This window comes from Phacochoerus africanus, chromosome 4 (assembly GCF_016906955.1).
Source record: "Phacochoerus africanus isolate WHEZ1 chromosome 4, ROS_Pafr_v1, whole genome shotgun sequence".
Classification (NCBI taxonomy): domain Eukaryota; kingdom Metazoa; phylum Chordata; class Mammalia; order Artiodactyla; family Suidae; genus Phacochoerus; species Phacochoerus africanus.
The window spans coordinates 8,112,182-8,130,404 of record NC_062547.1 but is presented as its reverse complement, the minus strand read 5'-3'; the positions used below and the strand labels follow the sequence as shown (position 1 = coordinate 8,130,404).

The window sequence follows — 18,223 nt, the reverse complement described above, 5'->3', positions numbered from 1 at the left end:
TGACATCTCAGCTCACTCTAGTCCTGGCTAAAGTCTTTTAAAACCTACAAGCCCTAGGAGTTCCTGTTGTGGCTCAGCGGCAATGAACATGACTAGTATCCACAATGATGCGGGTTCGACCCCTGGCCCCACTCAGTGGGTTAAGGATCTGGCGTTGCTGTGACCTGCAGGGTAGGATGCAGATGTGGCTCAGATCCCGCATTGCTGTGGCTGTGGTGTGGGCTGGCAGCTACAGCTCTGATTCAACCCCTAGCCTGGGAACCTCCATATGCCACAGGTTTGGCCCTAAACAAACAAACAAACCTACAAAGCCCTAAATGATCCTTCCTTACTTGTCTGATTTCACTTCCCACTATTCTCCCGCTGGCCCCACTGTGCTCCAGCCACGTCGTACTAGTTCCTCCAGCATTCCAGTTGTGCTCCTACTGGGGAGTTTCACATTAGCTGTACCCTCAGTCTAGAATGCCTTTCCCCCAGGGTAGCCTTGTGGCTTTCTCCCTCACTTCCAGCAGATCTTGATTCAGATGTCACCTCATGTTTGCCTTCCCTGAACATCTTAGTTAAAACGAGAAACCCAGCTTTCCCCATGTGGCTTCTCTGCTTTGTTTTCCTCTGTAGACCCTATATCATCTGTATGTATTTTACCTGTTCATTCAGTTCATTATCTGTCTTTTCCTTCCAGAATACAAGTTCTATGAGGACAGTGCCTTTTCTCTTTTTTATTTGCATTGATTTCTGCAACAGCGTGTGTAGCATATGGTAGACACTCAACAGGTGTTGCTTGCCTGGTTCTTTGGGGGCCACCACTGCACTGAGCACTGAAGATGGGATAAGGGGCAAAACCTGACAAAGCCTTTGAAGCTTGTCTTGGGCAGCAGTTCTCTGACTGTCATGAGTACGTCCCTACCTGGGGAACTCTTAGAAGGGAAGACTCTGGCTCCACCCCCTGAAGATTCTAGGGGAGGCCCCCGGGGGTGTGCACAGCACACAGGCTCAAGTGATTCTGAGGCAGGTCAAGTGGGGGTCACACTGGTCTGTTGGGATAGACTGAAATTAATATGGTCCAGGACGCCTTATGTCTCATTTTCACAGCACCTTCCACTCTCCATTAAACAGTTGTGTCTGTCTTCCTTCTAACCAGTAATTTTGGACTGCGAGAGTATCTTGCGCCTTTCTATGCCCCCTGGGCTCTGCACAGCGTAGGCGTAGGTGCTAGTCAATGTTTACTGAGAGAGCGAATGAATAGTTAGAAGATGGATGAATGACTCTGGTTAGAAAAGGAATTTCAAGAGTTTAAGATCTAGTGGTTAAGGAACCTGACTAGTATCCATGAAGACAAGGGCTACATCCCTGGCCTCGCTCAGTGGGTTAAGGATCCGGCGTTGCCGTGAGCTGTGGTGTAGGTCGCAGATGCGGCTCGGATCCCGCCTTGCTGTGGCTGTGGCACAGGCCGGCAGCTGAGCTCCAATTGGACCCCTAGCCTGGGAACCTAGATAAAAGACCAAAAGGTGGGAAAGACTTTTTCCCCAAAGACTTGCTCTTTGCCCAAGAGTTGTAGGAGGGGCTGGTATTTCAGAGGTCTCCATGCGTTCGGTAGGCTGGGAAAGGTGGCTGTTCGTCGGCAGACCCTGGCCCGCAGCAGAGAGGGAGCGAAGCTCCGGAACCGCGCTGCCACCCAGCCAGCTGTCCAGGGGCGCGCTTCTCCCGGGACGTTGCCATAGCTACACTCACAGCCTGGCGAGGAGGGGGCGGGCCCTGTCTACGTCATCCCCAGAGCGACGCCGCTCTGCGCCTCCTGCCTCTATCGGGTGCGAGACCCTCTGCCCGCCTCCCCGGCTCTCCACCTGCGCGCCTTCCCCCAGCTCGTCCCCTCCCCCGGCTCTGCGCCGGCGCGGTGCCCTCCGGGGCGCGCGGGGAGCCCGCGAAGCGCATGCGTGGTACGGGGCCCGCCGCTGCTCAGGTTTTGCCGCCGCCGCCGCCGCTGTTGCCGCCTCCCTGCCGGCAAGTGTGGGAAGGAGGAACTGAGGGCCACCGCCGCCGTTGCCGCCATGGGGGTGAGTGAGGCAGGGACAGGAGACGCGAAGGCTAGACGGGCTCCCCGCTTCTCTCGCCCCCTGCGCCCCCTTTGTTCCTTGAACCCCTTCTCACGTGACGCCGACCCCCTCCGGCCTCACGTGACCCCCAACCCCCACATGACCCGACCTCCCCAGTCTGAGTGTCCCCACGCTCAGCCCAGCCCGGGAATCTGCTGGGGAGCCCCCTTCTCAGGGCCCCACCCCCTCGGTGCCCCCTGCCCCTCGCGTCGCGCCCACCTCTCACTTCCTCCAGGATGTGTTATCTTCTTGGCCTCCCCCAGATCCCCGCACAGTCCCTGGGGTATTTCCCCCCACCCCCCACCCCCAGGGGTCACCCTTCACCCGGCTGCACCGGCCTCGCGGCTTCCCACATTCTAGGCCTACACTGGCTTGGAGGGAAGCAGGGCACCCAGCCAAGGTCACACAGGGGGTGACTGGGAGCCAGACCCCGACTCAGGCCTCCCGAATCCCTGGCCGCTGCGCTTCCCACTACTGGGATTCCCAGCGAAGCTAGTTTCCCCGGTTTCTTTTGAAATGTCTCCACCAGGTTCTTCCCGCTCCAAAAACATTCTCTTCCTTTTCGACAGAAGCCTGCTTTCAAGGCTCCCAGATGCACTGACGTGGGTCTTATTACTTGGGTTGTTGGTTATCTTCTTATTGCGGGTGGCTGTACAGAAGGTGAGCCCGGGGCCAGTGGAGGGTCACCTGTCATGGGCCCAGCCACGGATGGATAGTGACCTCCTGTTTTGCAGGAGGCCGCCTGGAGGTACATTTTATGGCCTCCCCTGGCATGTGCTGAAAGAGAGTTGGGAGGAACTTATTCTCATTTTTCTGTGAATTCATCTTCCTAAATCTCAGAGCAGCATCACTCTGCTAAGACTGTAACTGGCTCTCCCCAATACCCTGTATCTTAGTTTTTTTCCATCCAATTTCCACCACCTTTAGGGAGCCCTGACTTTGGAGCCAGAGAGACCTCCATTCCAGCCTCATCTTCTCTGGCCCAGTGGCATGATAGTGTGCCAGTGACATGGCCTTTGGGGACTTGAATTTCCTTGTCTTTGTAACGAGGCTGATGATGCCTCCCTCTTAGGAGAGGTGTGAGGATCCAGTGAGAGGGTGGATGTAGACAACTACATAGGTGCCTCTTAAATAGCAGTGGTTGTTATTTTTGCCTGTATTCTCAGCCTTTGGTAATCTAAAATAGATTTGTGCTATTTTTAACCTCAGTTTGTCCCTACTGTTATTAACCTAGATTTTTTTTTTCCTCTCCACTCAGATAGGTATTGACTGAATGAATCAACTTGTTAGACAAAAATAGTTGTCTAATCCATGTCCAAGCACTTTATGTAATTCAATGTCAAAACATATTCGTCGTGTTTCAACAAGGACTTTTGGATACTGTGTAGAAAGTGAAGTCTAGAGACCTTAGCCATATTTAACTTAACCTAGATTTTAGTGAAAAGTCACAGACCTCAGCCCTCATGGAAACCCAGTAAAACCTTGGTCCCTGGCTCCAGACTGAGCAGAAAACAAGAAGTATGACATGTCATTCTGGTTCAACACTTCCTTGTTGGTGGGGCTGAAACAGCAGGCCTCAGAGATCCTGTGATCCTCGCTGCTTCCTTTAGGGCCCCGATCTTATTACTCATACTTTATAGATGGGTTTTTCAGACCAGACCCTACCTAGTCTCTTCTAAAACTCGCTGCAAAAGAGAGACTTGAATTTTCCTCCCAGAAGCAGAGCTGAAACGCTCTCATTATCCTCCTCCTTCGTGGATGGGCTCTGTGGACTCCCCACCTCAGTATCAGGAGGGTCATGGTTGCCAGCGATCGCCCTCCGCAAAAGGCCCCGCTCCATTTGGCAGCCTGACCACAGGCTGAGAGGGGCTGGCATCAGGTGGAGGACCGTTGGCTGCAAAGTTCTTCATCTCTTGCCTCCACACACATCTCCCCCTGTTTTGGGGGAGACAGAATTTAAAGCTCTGTCTCCCCCAAAACAGGTGTTTTTTTTTTTTTTTTTTCTGGATTCTTTGTGGGATGGAGGCATTGATGATGAAAACCTGAGGGATGCCAGATTCTTTTTCTAAAAGGTGCCTCCTGCCCCCATCTGGGTGTTTATTTTTTAATTCCTCTATGTGATCCCCTAGCAGTTATAGAACTACCATTATGATGAATAGTCATAGTGATACTCTTTTGATAGGGATAGCAAGGGGAGGAGTTTCACAGCTGCATGTGAAAACACATCACACTTTATAACCGCAGGTGTCACATGCATTCAATTGATGTAGTGGAAGGAGCATGGACTTCAGGGTTCACACCTGGATTTGAATCTTAGCGGATTCATTCAGCAGGTGTGAACTGAGTACCTGCTGTTTGCTGAGCAGTAACTGGGTTCCTGGGTATCTGCAGCTAGAGCAGATGTGACTCTCCTCCACCCCGTGGAGTGTACAGTCTGGTGGGAGTGGAGGGAGAGGGTGGTGGGAAGACCTCTCTGAGCGTCCTGTTCACTGGCTCTGTGACCCTGAAAGTTATCTGACCTCTCGGGGCCTGTTACCTCATCAGAGAAGTAGGCACACCTTCCTTCCTTGCTGAGTTATTAGAAAGACTAAAATAAATCATTTTTATTAAAGCACTAGCAGAGTGTCCGACAGCAGTAGATAGGTCCTTGTGAACAAAAGTCCCCACAATAAAGAATTTTGGGGAGTTCCCTTGTAGCACAGGGGGGGTTAAGGATCCAGCATTGTCACTGTAACAGCTCGGGTCGTTCCTATGGCACAGGTTCGATTCTTGGCCAGGGAACTTCCACATGTCACAGGCAGGTTCCCCCTCCCCCAGGCAAAAAAGAATTTTTGTATCTAGTGCTATCGTTGTCTTATGTGGTATAAGCACTGTTAGCTCCATTTTATGGATGAGGAAATTGAGGTTTAGAGAAACTGAAGAACTTGCTAGAAAGAGTAAAGAACTTGCCCAAAGTCACGAGTGGGAGAGCTGAGAATGAAAGCCAGGTCTCTTGACTCAAAATCCCACACTCTTTTCATCACATAAAGCTCTTTTGGGAAAGACCCTTCAGCACAACGAGCTTTACTGTTCGCTGTGCTTATTTCCCATTTTAATTAGAGTTTTCCTGTATCCCTGCAGCATAGTCTTTCCTCCACAAGGCAGGACCAGCTGATGGGAACCGCAGGAGGCCACGTTCCCTAGCGCGCTGGCTTTGAGGGAGGGCCCCACCTGCCTGGCCTGGCCTGGCCTGGCCTGGCCTGCTGCAGCCGGCCTCATACCCCGCGTGCACGCAGCCGGGCGCTCGGGGGGTGGGGGGGGAGGCCTTTTCATTACCGCATTACCACAGGCCGGGGCAGCCCCAAGCCTCCCTGAGAATTGCCTGCCTCACCTATTCCCCTGCTTGCATGAGCCCATAAATCTGGAGGCCCGGGCTTGGCCCTCCTGCTGCTTGTGCTTAGGAATTGCTTACTTTTTGTGCTTAGAAACGGGAGACTCTGGTGGGAACCCACATGTCCGTGCTTTCTGGGTCCTCCTGGCACCTCTGATCCTCAGCTCTGCGTCATGCTAAGAGCGAGCTAATATGTGGGGTGGAGGCAGGGTGCTGGCCTCCACTGGGGAGCTGGGCCCACGTCCGACCTGTCCTGGCGGCTCTTCCGGGAGGCCCCAGTTGGGCCCCCATTTTTCTGGAGGTGGAATTCTTTCACACGTCGCTCAGGGGGTGGCAGGAGAAGCAGGGGCCTGGCCTGTTTGGTGCCAAAGCGCATGTTCTTTCTGGCCCGGCGTGTGGCCCCACGACCTTCTGTCTCAGGTTTCTCTGTTCCTTTCCCCTGCGTCAGTGCAGAGGAGCTGGGGTCTGGGGGGCACTGCGCGGGCGTGTCGTGCCAGCTGTTACCAAGCCAGAAGGTAACGAGAAATGAACCCCCGAGTGGCGGCCTCTGGGGCTCCTGGGGTCTCATCTCGCCCTTGTCTTGGCGGAGCTGAGAAGATCTTTGACGCCCGATTCGGCTCTCCCAGGGGGAAGCAGCTGGCGGGGCCGACGCTGAGCAGCCCAGCCCCTGGGATAGAGTCTCCCCTCCGTCGTTGCTCGCTGGGAACTCTGAAGGAGTCCCACCATCCCTTTGAGCCTCACTTTCTTGTGTGAAGGAAGGTGATGGTTTCTGTCCTGAGAATTGAACCAGATGAGGTTTGTGAAAGTTTTTTGCAAGATGAATGTATCTCTCAGCGTTGTCCTGAAACAGATTCCGGAGTTCCCATCGTGACACGGCAGAAATGAACTGGCTGGTATCCATGAGCACATGGGTTTGATCCCTGGCCTTGATCAGTGGGTTAAGGATCCCATGTGGCTGTGGTGTAGGCCAGCAGCTGTAGCTCCGATTTGACCCCTGGCCTGGGAATCTCCATATGCCGAGGGTGTGGCCCTAAAAAAGCAAAGAAAAAGAAAAAAAGAAACTCAGATTCCAGAGAAAGAAAATAGATGCTCTAAAGCCTCTTTGTGGAAGAGAAGGGCCAGTTCTGTCTCCAGATCCCAGCGTTATGAAGCCAGTCTGTTCTGTTTGTTTCCTCCTCCAGGGAGGTGAGAAGTGGGTTCTAGCTGGACTTCCTGCATGGTGCTCAGCCTGCGGGTAGCAGCAGCTGGTGCTGGGCGAGTCTCTACCTCCAAGAGCAGAGGCCTGTGAGTTCCCGGGAGCTGAACGCTTGCCTCCTGGTTGCTTGCAGTCGGAGTTAAGCAGTGTCATTCCTTGGGGAACCGAGGGTAGAATTTACCCAGCAGCTGGTTTTATCAGGTCGCCCTTTCCCAGGCCAGTGAAAGGTGAGATTGGAGGTAGTAAACCTCTCTCTGGTGAGGTCAGAGAAGTCAGGGGTGGGGTCGGAAGAGGCAGCGCGGTTGGTAAAAAGCAGCACCAGCTTCCCCAGGCCTTTGGGGTGCCTTCAGGACTCGGGCTGGGTGGGCAAGCACCCCCGGATGATGTGCTGCTCTGCTCCTCCTTGGCAGTGAGAACTGCCGTTTCACAGTAACCCTCACGGGCTGACTACTTCAGAGGAGGTGTTTAGAGCCCCATGTGTCCCCAGGTGAAGAGAGGAGGCTCAGAGAATGGTCGTGTCTTCTCCTACGACCCGAAGGGAGTGAAGGGCAAAAAGAGGCTTTGGACAAGGGCTGTTGGACCCCAGAGCTAGGGCTCTTTTCCCTGTGTTTGCAGGAGGATAGGAGAGTCCCTTTAGACTTGAGAAAACCTGCCACGAGCCTCCAGGTGGGATCTGCTCTGGACGCACTCCTGAGCGGTTTGCAGTGTGCCTCTCTGTGTGAGGACAGCCTCCCTTTGCTCCTCCCTGCTGCCTGTGGGCCTGCAGCTTGGCTTTGCTGACCACGGGTCGGTATGGCCCCTGTCCCCAGGTGAACCCCTGGGGGCCCGTCACTCTGCCCTTGTCGCTTGTCGTGCTCGCCACTCATTGGCCTTGGCCGAGCAGCCATTTCTGGAAACAGCTCCATCTCCTTAAGGCAGACTGCCTGGTCCTAGCTTAGAAAGGGGACCCAGCTCCCAAAGGGGCTGCCCCCAGTCCAGGTCTTTGTCTCCTGAAGCCAGAAGTCACTGAAAAGATTTTAAATAAATTTATCCTTAGGAACAGCTGTCAGCAGCTACCTCAGATGCCATCGCCTCCCTGAAACCTGCCCTGAATGTGTCTGAAATTACTTGTTGTCTCCTTAGGAGGGTGTGAAGGGGTGAATATTTATTAGGCACCTGCTAGGGTCCAGGCTCTGCCTCAGGTCTTTCACATGCTCTCCCTGGGTCCTCAGAGTGACCCGGTGGTCCTGAGGGTTAGCATTCTTCTGACAGGGAAGCTGAGACGTCTCCTGACGCTCCCAAGGGCTCACAACTAGGAAGTGCTGGCATCTTTGCTACCCAGCCAAGCGTGCAGCCACCCAGATCCTGAGTCCTGGCACTGAGACCAGGCCTGTGATCTGGGACTGACCCGTTTAGGTCTCCAAAGGGAAAGTCAGACACAGGTCTTTGGCCAACTTTGTTTTCCATGTTACAGAGGAAGTCGAGCAAAGCAAAGGAGAAGAAACAGAAGCGGTTGGAAGAGCGGGCAGCCATGGATGCCGTCTGTGCCAAAGTGGACGCTGCCAACAGGGTGACTCCCCTCCTTCTATCCCTCCCTCCTGCAAGCTCAGCCTGGCTTTTAATATAACTACTTCTGGTGCCACCCTGTGGCAGAACTGTGTTACTACCCATCCACACCTCTGCCACCAAACGGTCCTATCTGGGAGGCTGGGAGAGTTGGGGGGGCGGGGGGTTGGCCCAGGTGTGCAGGGAGGTGTGGCTTCAAGCGAAAGTGGCTGCTTCTCTCTGAGGCTTCTTCCTTACCACTAGAAGAGGGTCTGGAGACATTTTTGTGAGGGTTTTGCATTTGGGTGGAGGAAACCTCCCTGTAAAATGCAGTATAGTTTTTTCTCATTCTCCCCTTCAAACATTTATTGCCTGCCCATGAGGTGCCACCAGCTGTGCCGGGGACAGGGGGATGCAGTAGCCTGGTTTCAAGGGGCCAGTTAGGGGAGGAGTGGCTGTGATTCTGAGCACCTGGTGGGCCTGCCTGGGAGAGGCTCACTTTTCCAACAGAACTGGAGGAATTTTGGTCACCCTTCCTGTCTCTGTTCACTTGGCAGGTTTTTATTTTTTAAATTTTTTTATTTTTATTTTTATTTATTTTTGTTTTTTTGCTATTTCTTGGGCCACTCCCGCGGCATATGGAGATTCCCAGGCTAGGGGTCCAGTCGGAGCTGTAGCCACCAGCCTATGCCAGAGCCACAGCAACGCGGGATCCACGCCGCGTCTACAACCTACACCACAGCTCATAGCAACGCCGGATCCTTAACCCACTGAGCAAGGGCAGGGACCGAACCCGCAACCTCATGGTTCCTAGTCGGATTCGTCAATCACTGCGCCACGACGGGAACTCCTATTTTTTAATTAATTATTTTTTAGGGCCATACCTGTGACACATGGAAGTTCCCAGGCCAGGGGTCAAATCAGAGCTGCAGCTGCTGGCGCACACCACAGCCACAGCCACGCCAGATCCAAGCCATGTCTACGTCGCAGTTTTTGTTATTCTTTAGTCACTTGGTAAACAGTCACACTTACAAGGATGTGACACAGGGACATGATTTTCCATTTTGGGTTTTGAGCAGGTGAGGTTAGTTGGGGGCCCCTGAGGAGTGATCAAGGGGCCTCACTCCTCTCTCAGGTCAGGTGAGCCCTGAGCAAGTTTCATGCCCAGAGGCCAGTCTTGATGTTCAGCAGTGAGGTCTCGTCTTACCTGGTCCAGGGAAGCTAACTCCACTCTGTCGGGCCTTCTTACCAGAGCCTCCCTGCTACGTGTGATTTCAGAGCTGAAGCAAAGGGAGGGTCCCTGTAAGGGCTGCTCCTGGGCCTGGAAGCTGAGCCCTTGCGTGGGGCCGCACGGGGTACCCCAGAGCCTGTGACTGCCAGGCGAGTGTGTGTGCATCTCTTCTTTCCTTTCCCTCCGCAGCTCGGAGACCCGTTAGAGGCCTTCCCCGTGTTCAAGAAATACGATCGGAATGGGTGAGTGTTCAGCGTTCCTAACTCTTGTCCCCTTGAGTGTCTTCAGGGAGTCACCTTTCCAGAGTCAGCTCCTTCAGACCCAGACTTTCTCATTCTTCTTTGTTAATGAAAAAATAGAAACGATGGCCAGTACCCCCGTTGTTATAAAACTGAGCAAATCTGCAAATGGGCAAAGGTTGCCCAATCTCAGACTGATGTCTCTTTGGGATTTGTTACTCTCTTTAGATGGAGAACCATGGAGCTGAATTAAGCTTGAAAAATCACGTAGGCAGACTCCCTCCCTTCATGCAGGGGGAAGCTGAAGCTCTGAGGAGCTGAGATGGCTGAGCTTATGGAGTTTCTTCCTGGCGGCTGAGGGGGCTTTTAATTCCCAGTCCAGCGTTCTTTCCTGGAGTACATAGTACGTTCTTTCCTGGAGTATATAGTATGATATATACTGGCTTTGTGACCTTGGACAAAGGCTTACCTTCTCTCTGCCTCATCTTTTGAATCAGAAATGGGTCTAATAATAGTACCTTCCTCTGGCGTTCCCATTTTGGCTCAGTATCCATGAGGACGTGGGTTTAATCCCTGGCCCTGCTCAGTGGGATGAGGATCTGGCATTGCTGTGAGCTGTAGTGTAGGTTGCAGAGGCGGCTCAGGTCTGCATCACTGTGGCCTCAGCGTAGGCCGGCAGCTGCAGCTCCGATTCGACCCCTTGCCTGGGAACTTCCATATGCCGTGAGTGTGGTCCTAAAAAGACCCCAAAAAAGAGAAAAAAATAGTATCTTCCTCATGGGGTTGTCAGGAGGATCCGAGGTAAAGTGTCAGTGCCTGGAACATACTAAAGGCTAGATGGGTGCGTGTCACCATACCTGGTGTTCTTTTCGTCCCTCCAGTTTAGGGAGTTCCTGCTGTGACACAGCAGGAACCATGAGGTCGTGAGTTGGATCCCTGGCTTTGCTCAGTGGGTTAAGGATCTGGCGTTGCCAGGAGCTGTGGTGTAGGTCACAGACGCAGCTCGGATCCTGCATTGCTGTGGCTGTGGTGTAGGCTGGCAGCTGTAGCTCCAATTAGACCCCTAGCCTGGAAAACCTCCATATGCCGAGGGTGCAACCCTACAAAGCAAAAAAAAAAAAAAAATCCGTTTACTGTAGGATCTGGATTAAAGCAGCCCTCCCCTTTCTGTTCCTTTGGTTTATGAAATAGGTGACGTTGATCCGTCCTACCTGAGATGCTGTTGGCTGAGGGAAAACGGGGGCTGTGATTTTGTGGAGTCATAGCTGTGGGTCGGAATCATAACTGTGCCTCTTAACTGTATTTGGATAAGTCAGCATGCTCATCTAGCCTCATCCTTATCCGTTCCATGGAGTGATGATGCCAAAATCGCAAGGTGGTTTTAAGGACAGAGAACATACCCAGCTCTGTAAAGAGCAGGTGGTGTGAGTATTTTAATGAACAAGATAAGACAAACGTGAAGACATGCATCCCGAAGGAAGCCCCGCGGTAGGTGACACTACGTGCGCCTGTCGCAGCTGCGTCTGGATGTTGGAGCATCACGTCAGTGTACTCTCCTTGCTGCCTGTGACCAGATGCATGAGGGTTCCCCCTCCAAGCTTTGTCAGTCAACTTCTGGGAAGCCCTTTGTCACAGTTTAGAGGTTTCTTACCGTGATCTCTCGGACTCCCCTATTCCACACTCCCACTGGCTTCCAGAAACGGATCATTGAAGCCGGCATTGCCAGCTGACTCTGGGCTCTTTGGGTACCTGGAAGGGTATGTGATTTGTGTGGCTGTGGTCCTCCTTTCGTGTATTTATCAGTGGAGAATTTATACTTGCAAACCTGCCTTTGGAAAATTTATAACTAAGACAGGTGCAGTGCTGCGTTTGGGCAGTACTTAGAAAGAAAGGAAGGCTCTTCAGAGCCAGGAAGTTCCGAATTTACAAGGCTGCTGCCTGTGCCCCTCATGTGGTGTGCCAGTCAGCGGAGACGACGGTGGATTCCAGTGGTGACGCCCTCTGAGGAGTCGTGTCAGTCCTTTCCGAATGTGGCACTACCTGGAGAATAGGATTTCACAGCACCCGATCTGCCCTGTTGGATCAGCAGCCACAGTGTCCTCATAGGAAGCAGCAGGCAGGGCTCCTCAGTGGGATGTGGGCCAGTCTCCTGAAGGGCCTGTGTCGCCCAGCCGCCTTCGCAGGTGCGATTGGTGGCGAAGAAGGAAGAGGTCCCATGGAGCCCAGTGGGGACTTGGTTTGGAAACGAAAGCAGGAGTTCCTGTCATGGTGCAGCGGAAATGAATCCGACTGGGAACCATGAGGTTGCGGGTTCGATCCCTGGCCTCGCTCAGTGGGTTATGGGTCTGGTGTTGCCGTGAGCTGTGGTGTAGGTTGCAGATGCGGCTTGGCTTGGATCTGGCGTGGCTGTGGCTGTGGCTGTGGCGTAGGCTGGTGGCTATAGTTCCGATTAGACCCCTAGCCTGGGAACCTCCATATGCTGTGGGTGTGGCCCTAAAAAGAAAAAAGAAAAAAAAAAAAGGAAGCAACAGGAAAAAGGCCCAAGGGCAGGAACTAAGGGAACTCAGAGGACGGGAGTGTTTGTGACGAGGTACAGGGAGGCGCAGAGGGGACAGCAGTTTACAAAGTGCTAAGTCTGATAAGGGCCGGGCCGGGAGGCAGGAGGCGGGCTTGTGGTCAGGGTGGTGGGCTGGTGATGACAGTCGTTAATCTCAGCCAGAAAGGCTCAGTTCCTTCACAGGCACCTTCTGTAGTCGCGTCCTTCCGGGCTGGGCTTTTCTCTGTGGATTGGCAGACGCGCCTCGTTGTCAGCTGTCAGGGCAGTGGGCCGCCCCAGACGCCTCTTTGCTCTTCTCAGGCTCAACGTCTCCATTGAGTGTAAGCGCGTGTCCGGCCTGGCGCCCGCCACCGTGGATTGGGCCTTCGACCTGACCAAGACCAACATGCAGGCCATGTAAGCGCGCCCTGCGGGAGGGGAGCCTGGCTGTCCTCTCCGGGGGCCCTGCCCTGACGGCCCCCGTCTCCCAGGTATGAGCAGAGCGAGTGGGGCTGGAAGGACCGAGAGAAACGCGAGGAGATGACAGATGACCGAGCCTGGTACCTCATCGCTTGGGAAAACAGTTCCGTCCCTGTGGCCTTTTCTCACTTCCGGTTTGACGTGGAGTGTGGAGATGAAGTCCTGTACTGGTAGGAGCCCCGGCCTGGGGGTGGCGCTGGGGGACGAGGCGCTGCAGGCGGTGGCAGAGTGCAGCGTGCATGTCCGGGGCCGTGGCAGGCCCTGCACCCCCTTCACACTCCCCTGCTTTCCTCACGCAGCTACGAGGTGCAGCTGGAGAGCAAGGTGCGGCGGAAAGGCCTGGGGAAATTCCTCATACAGATCCTGCAGCTCATGGCCAACAGGTAAGGGCCTCCTGTGTGTCACTCAGTTGGAAGGAGCTGCCTCTGGGGCCTCCTTTGTGAGGGACAAGAGTTGTAGGGATGTTCTGGAAGAAAGGCGTCTAGAGCCCTCTCCGGCAGATGCTCCCTGCCTGCCGTGCCCCCAGATCTTGGTCGTATATGGCTCCGTGCAGCAAGCACCTGTGAGAGCCTGTCCTGTGCCTGCGCGGCGGCGCTGCGGGAAGGACGTGGAGAGCCAGCCAGCCCGGCGGGGCCTGGTCAGCCGCGGCACTGCGTGCGATGGGTGTCCTGAGGCAGGTTGGAGTCGGGGCTCGGGAGTGCCTGCCAGGAGTTAACGGGAGACAGCAGGCAGACATGAGAGAGCAGGCATGATTTAGCACCTGCTTCTCTTCCTAGAAGGTTCTTTCTGCTTTCTTCTCAGCACACAGATGAAGAAAGTTATGTTAACGGTATTTAAGCACAATCATGGCGCCTACCAGTTCTTCAGAGAAGCGCTACAGTAAGGAGCTGGGCCCTGGTGTGGCACCCTCTGGGCGGTAGCAGCAGCTGCCTGCCCTAGTGTCCTTTTCCCTGCTTGTCCTGACACCTGAGCTCCCCGCCCAGAGGTCCATGGGGGTTGGGGACTGGGGAGATGGCATAGTCCCTGGCCCTGCTCCTGAGCCCTCGCTCCTGGGGAGGAAGGCGGTCAGCCCCCCGTAGCCGGCCCTTTCCTCCTGCCTGCCTGCAGATTTGAGATCGACGACTCCTCCCCGAGCATGTCCGGTTGCTGTGGGGAGGACTGCTCCTATGAGATCCTGAGCCGGAGGACCAAGTTTGGGGACAGCCAGCACTCCCATGCGGGCGGGCACTGTGGTGGCTGCTGCCACTGAACTCCCAGACCAGGACGCCCCTCCCAGGCCGGTCCTCCCCGTCTCATGCCGCCTGCTGGCTGCCCTCAGAGCTGTGGCCTCCTCAGCCCTGCCTGTGCCGGGCTGCCCCCTGAGAGCGCACAGCCCCGGGGAGGAGCGGTCCGCGCTGCCCCTCCTGCTCTCTCCTAGAAGAGCGGGGGCCGGGAGGGAGCAGAGAGGAGAGGATGCTGCCAGAAGAGGCGGCGGCGGCCTGGGCATGAGGCGCGGCCTCTCACAGTGGCCGCCTTCTCACGCGGCTCTTGCGCCCTTGGGTGGGATTCTCCGATGTCCCTCCAGCTGGACTCGTGACAAGCCCCCTCCCCACCACACCCACAGCTGGACAGATGGAGTGTTTATACCCACCTTTATGAAAGGCCTGGAGCCCTGGGTCAGGGTCTGGCTGGTTCCCAAAGAGGATGGACTCGGGGCAGGTCTGAGCGTAGAGAGAGGCTTCAGAGAGACTCCTGTGTCCTGGGTGGGACGCTGTGATGGAGACCTGGGAAGGTCCTTGGTGCCGAGACACAGGGAAGCGGGGTGGGGGGGTCTCTTTCGGCTGTGCCTTTATGGACCCACAGGTAGCGTGGACTTGGCCCCGGGGACCAGCCGACTCCGGCAGGAAGGCTGCTTCCTTCTCCATTGCTGTCAGGGAGGGGCCGAGAGGACCAGGAACAGGCCGTGGGGCCTGCCGTGGGGACCGTGGCTTCTCTGCCTGCATCCTGAGCTTCACCTCTTGATCTCCTAGAAAAAAGCCTCTCTTCTCCATCACCTCTCGCCACTTTCTCCCCTGCCTCTCACCCCACCCCAGGTACCCCTGTTCTTACTCTCAAGGGGGGAATTACATCAGGGAGCTCCTTCTCTTCCCCCAGAGGGACCCCTTGTTCTTGGCTTACTTAATGCCGTTTCTGCTCACGTCTTGGTGCTGTTAGCTCTCTGAAGGTGGCGTACCCCTCCCCGCCGCCACTCCCTATTCAGAGAGCCCCCAGCCAGCAGCAGGCCCCTCTGCCTGCCCTCCCTAGCCTCGCGCCTCACTGCCTCAGTGAGGCACTGGTGCCACTGCCCTGGCTGGCAGCGCAGGCTGCAGCAGGTATGCCTCTCGGTGGCGGGACAGCTGCTTTTCTCTCTGGGATCACCTGTGGCAGCAGGCGGGCGCCGGGAGGTGGCTAAAGAGGGTGCAGGGTCAGAGCATGGACTCACCCTGGTCGTCAGACCTTGTTCCCCTTCCAGGGAAGAAATGACCAAATCCTTATCCAGGAAAAAGCACCTAACGCCTCCCCTGGGACGGCCTTGAGCTCTGCTTTAGGGAGCGTCTCAGGCTCTGCCTTGGTGAGGTTGCTCCCCAGGTCTGTGGGTCCTTCTGACCTCACGCCCCACCTCTGCCCTGACTCAGGCCGCCTCTGCCGGCGGGTCTCCCCAGAGCTGTTCCTGCTTCTCCCCCAGGTCCCTGCCTGTGCAGGACCTGTGCACGTGGCCTCCTTCCCCCAGCCCCGCCCTCTGCTGAGCTCCCCGATTGCTCCTGACTCGCTGGCAGGATGTGGCGCTCCCTCGGAGAGGGCCTCGAAGCTTTACACTGGAATAAGCCCACCTTTGCCCTGCCCTGCGGGCTCTGGGGGATTCTACCCCAGGGGAGTTCTCCTTGCTGGGAGGGCATTGCAGGGCTCCTTCCAAGAATCATGGCACGACAGAAGCATATTCAAAGTTTTTCCTCTGATCCCTGCTGTCTCTCAAAGGACGCAGAATGATGAGTATTTATTGTCTTAGATCCTGGATTTCTAATACCTCCCACTCAAGGGGACCAAAAGGGCCCCCAAGTGTCAATCCCACATAAGGTGAGTTCAGTGTACGTGTCTCTTTCCCCTTGTCGGCCACCTGGCACCGAGCCCATGGTTAGGTGGGCACATGGTGCTGGGCCCTGCTCGTCTGGCCGCCTCGGCCACTTCCCAAGAGCCGCTGGGGGGTCCGGCCAGGTGAGGAGGCGCTCCTGAGACCCGCGGTTCATCCTGTTGTTGGTGTTGCAGTTCTCAGCCAGCAGCCTCTCCTTTTCCTCAGAATCTTGGTTTTGAGAAACAGCAGGCCTTTTGTACCAGGCTTTTTGGTTTACTGGGGGCATGTTCAAATGTTAATTTTGAGATTTGTTTTTCAGTTGTGTCCACCCTGTTTCGGGATCTTTTCATTGATGTCAGATGTTTATATCACATGCGTATGTTCTTTTTAACCCTTCCTGGTTTGTTTTAGAGGAAAGTTTGAAGATAAACCTCTTGTTGATATATTTTTTTCTTTAGTAACTTGTTATCACTGGAATCGAAGGAAAAAGTGATCTCTTTTTGCGTTGGTGGTATTTGTATGTCACAAATAAAAGACACTTTGTTCAGCTGCGGAACGGCTTCCTGATGCTGGGCTGCCCCGGGCCGCGTGGCCTCAGGCTGCCCAGTGCTTCACGTTGCTGGGACCGCCTCACACCCCTTCCTGTGGAGGAAGCTGCGGGCTGCAAGACCTTCGGGGTGTCTGGGGCCAGCAGCCAGGCGGGGGAACCGAGGCCGCATGCGTGTGGGTGCCACTTCCTAAAAGCCCTGGTTAGAGGTCAGAGGTGGTCTCTTGAGAGGGACGCCTGCTCTGCCCACTGGCGAGAGTCCCAAGCCAGGTGTTGTGACAGTAGGCATCCGTGGCTCAATTCCAGAGTGCCGTGTGGGAGTTGAACAGGCCAGGGTGTCTGCGTTGCTTCCCCCCCTTTTACGGTATTGGCTTCTCAGGATACTCTTTGTCTCTTAAAAAGGCTTCAGCTCCCTCTTGCCTCCACTCACAAAAGGCAAAGGCTCAAAGGAAGAGTAATTCACGTCAGGCCTGACAGGGCAGCAAAGTTAGGAGCTGGGGAGGCCCTGGCTCCCAGTGTGACAGAGGGAGCTACGCGGCTTCTCTCCCAGGCGGGACTCCTGCCCGCGCCTGGCCCAGGGTGAGCGGGGTGGAGAGACAGGAAGTGGACCGGGAGCCAGGGCTCAGAGCACTTCCTGTGGACCTGAGGGGCCGGCCTCCTCGCGCTCCTGCCTGGTGGTCACATCTGGAAGGTGGGAAGGGCGGCCACGATGGAGCCCCAGGCCACCCAGAGTATTTGCGCCCTGGCGGGCGATGATCGGGGGGAAGGAGAGGGGGTTAACAGCTGTCCCGTGGGTTGTGGCCTCAGTCCCGCGGGAGGGGCACAGCCAGGGGTGATTTGTGCAGCTGTCCTGCCTGGGAGGCGCAGAGAGGCATCCGTCCTTGGGAAATGGGAGAGCATTTCACATGCTGGCGAGTCAGGCAGCAGACGTTCCCCTGTGACGGGCTGTGCCTCTTGATTGCCATGTTCCTCGAGGGCTGGTTGATCCCAGGAGGCCCTCCTTGCCTCAGCCATCCCCTTGCTACAGGGTAAGCGGCCAGAGCTGGGCAGGTGGAAGCCCTTTCTTTGCCCACTGCCGCCCTCGGCCCAATCTGTGCTCTCCGCTCCCCCTTCCTAAATGGCCCGGTTCCTTCTTTGGTCCTCCTTCCAGCTGTAGCTCAGACTTCTTTACTTGAGTGACATTTGCTGGGGCGCCACCCCTTCGGGGACCAGCTGGAGCAGCTGGGTGGGAGGTCTTCCACTTCAGTCAGAGCCTGAGCCGATCTGGAGGGGATTGTGTTTCCCCAGTGAGAAGCCTGGCCACCTGATGGTGTCTACCGCCAGGCTCTGAAAGCGGTCACTTCAAACACGACAGGTTTCTCCCTCTCCAAGTGCAACAGAGGCGGATTCTATACCGCCTGAGGTCCAGGGGCTGGGCGGCTAGGGAGATGCTGCAGAGGCGCCTTGGAGACCAGCCAGCCCGAGACAGGCGCGTAGTTTACTTGGCTGTGGTGGGGGAGTTAGCTGGCCTTTGGGATCAGCGACTCCCACTTAGTGCTTACTGAGCACTGGGCGATGCTCACTTCCTCTAATCACCTCCTTTAATCCTGGCAGCAACGCTAGTCCACTGTGGAGGGAGTAGTCTCAGTTTAAAGGTAAATTGAGAGTCCTAGCGTGTGCAGTGACTTGTCCCTGGTCCTGGTGGAAGGGTCAGGATTCACACCTCGGGTTGGAGGTGTTGTCCCCGTCTGACAGGTCACCTGAAGCCCAGGAGGGCCAAGTAAGACACAGCAGTGGAGTTCCTTAGTGGCCCAATGGGTTAAGGATCCAGCTTTGTCACTGTAGCAGCTTGGGTTGCTGCCATGGTGCAGGTTCGATCCCTGCCCTGGAAACTTCCACATGCCCCAGGTATAGGGAGCAGGAGAAAAAAACAGTAGTGAG

The 18,223-nt window shown here is 55.5% G+C and overlaps 1 protein-coding gene across 1 annotated transcript; it reads left to right on the top strand.

The window, feature by feature from the left end:
- The first annotated feature begins 1,796 nt into the window (after window positions 1-1,796).
- Window positions 1,797-16,303, top strand: NAA40 (N-alpha-acetyltransferase 40, NatD catalytic subunit). Its single transcript, XM_047775432.1, has 8 exons — window positions 1,797-2,054; window positions 8,112-8,207; window positions 9,603-9,655; window positions 12,510-12,605; window positions 12,680-12,838; window positions 12,968-13,051; window positions 13,470-13,547; window positions 13,776-16,303. The coding sequence occupies exons 1-8, from the start codon at window positions 2,049-2,051 to the stop codon at window positions 13,915-13,917; spliced, it is 714 nt and encodes a 237-aa protein (XP_047631388.1). The 5' UTR covers window positions 1,797-2,048; the 3' UTR covers window positions 13,918-16,303.
- Window positions 16,304-18,223: the final 1,920 nt, after the last annotated feature.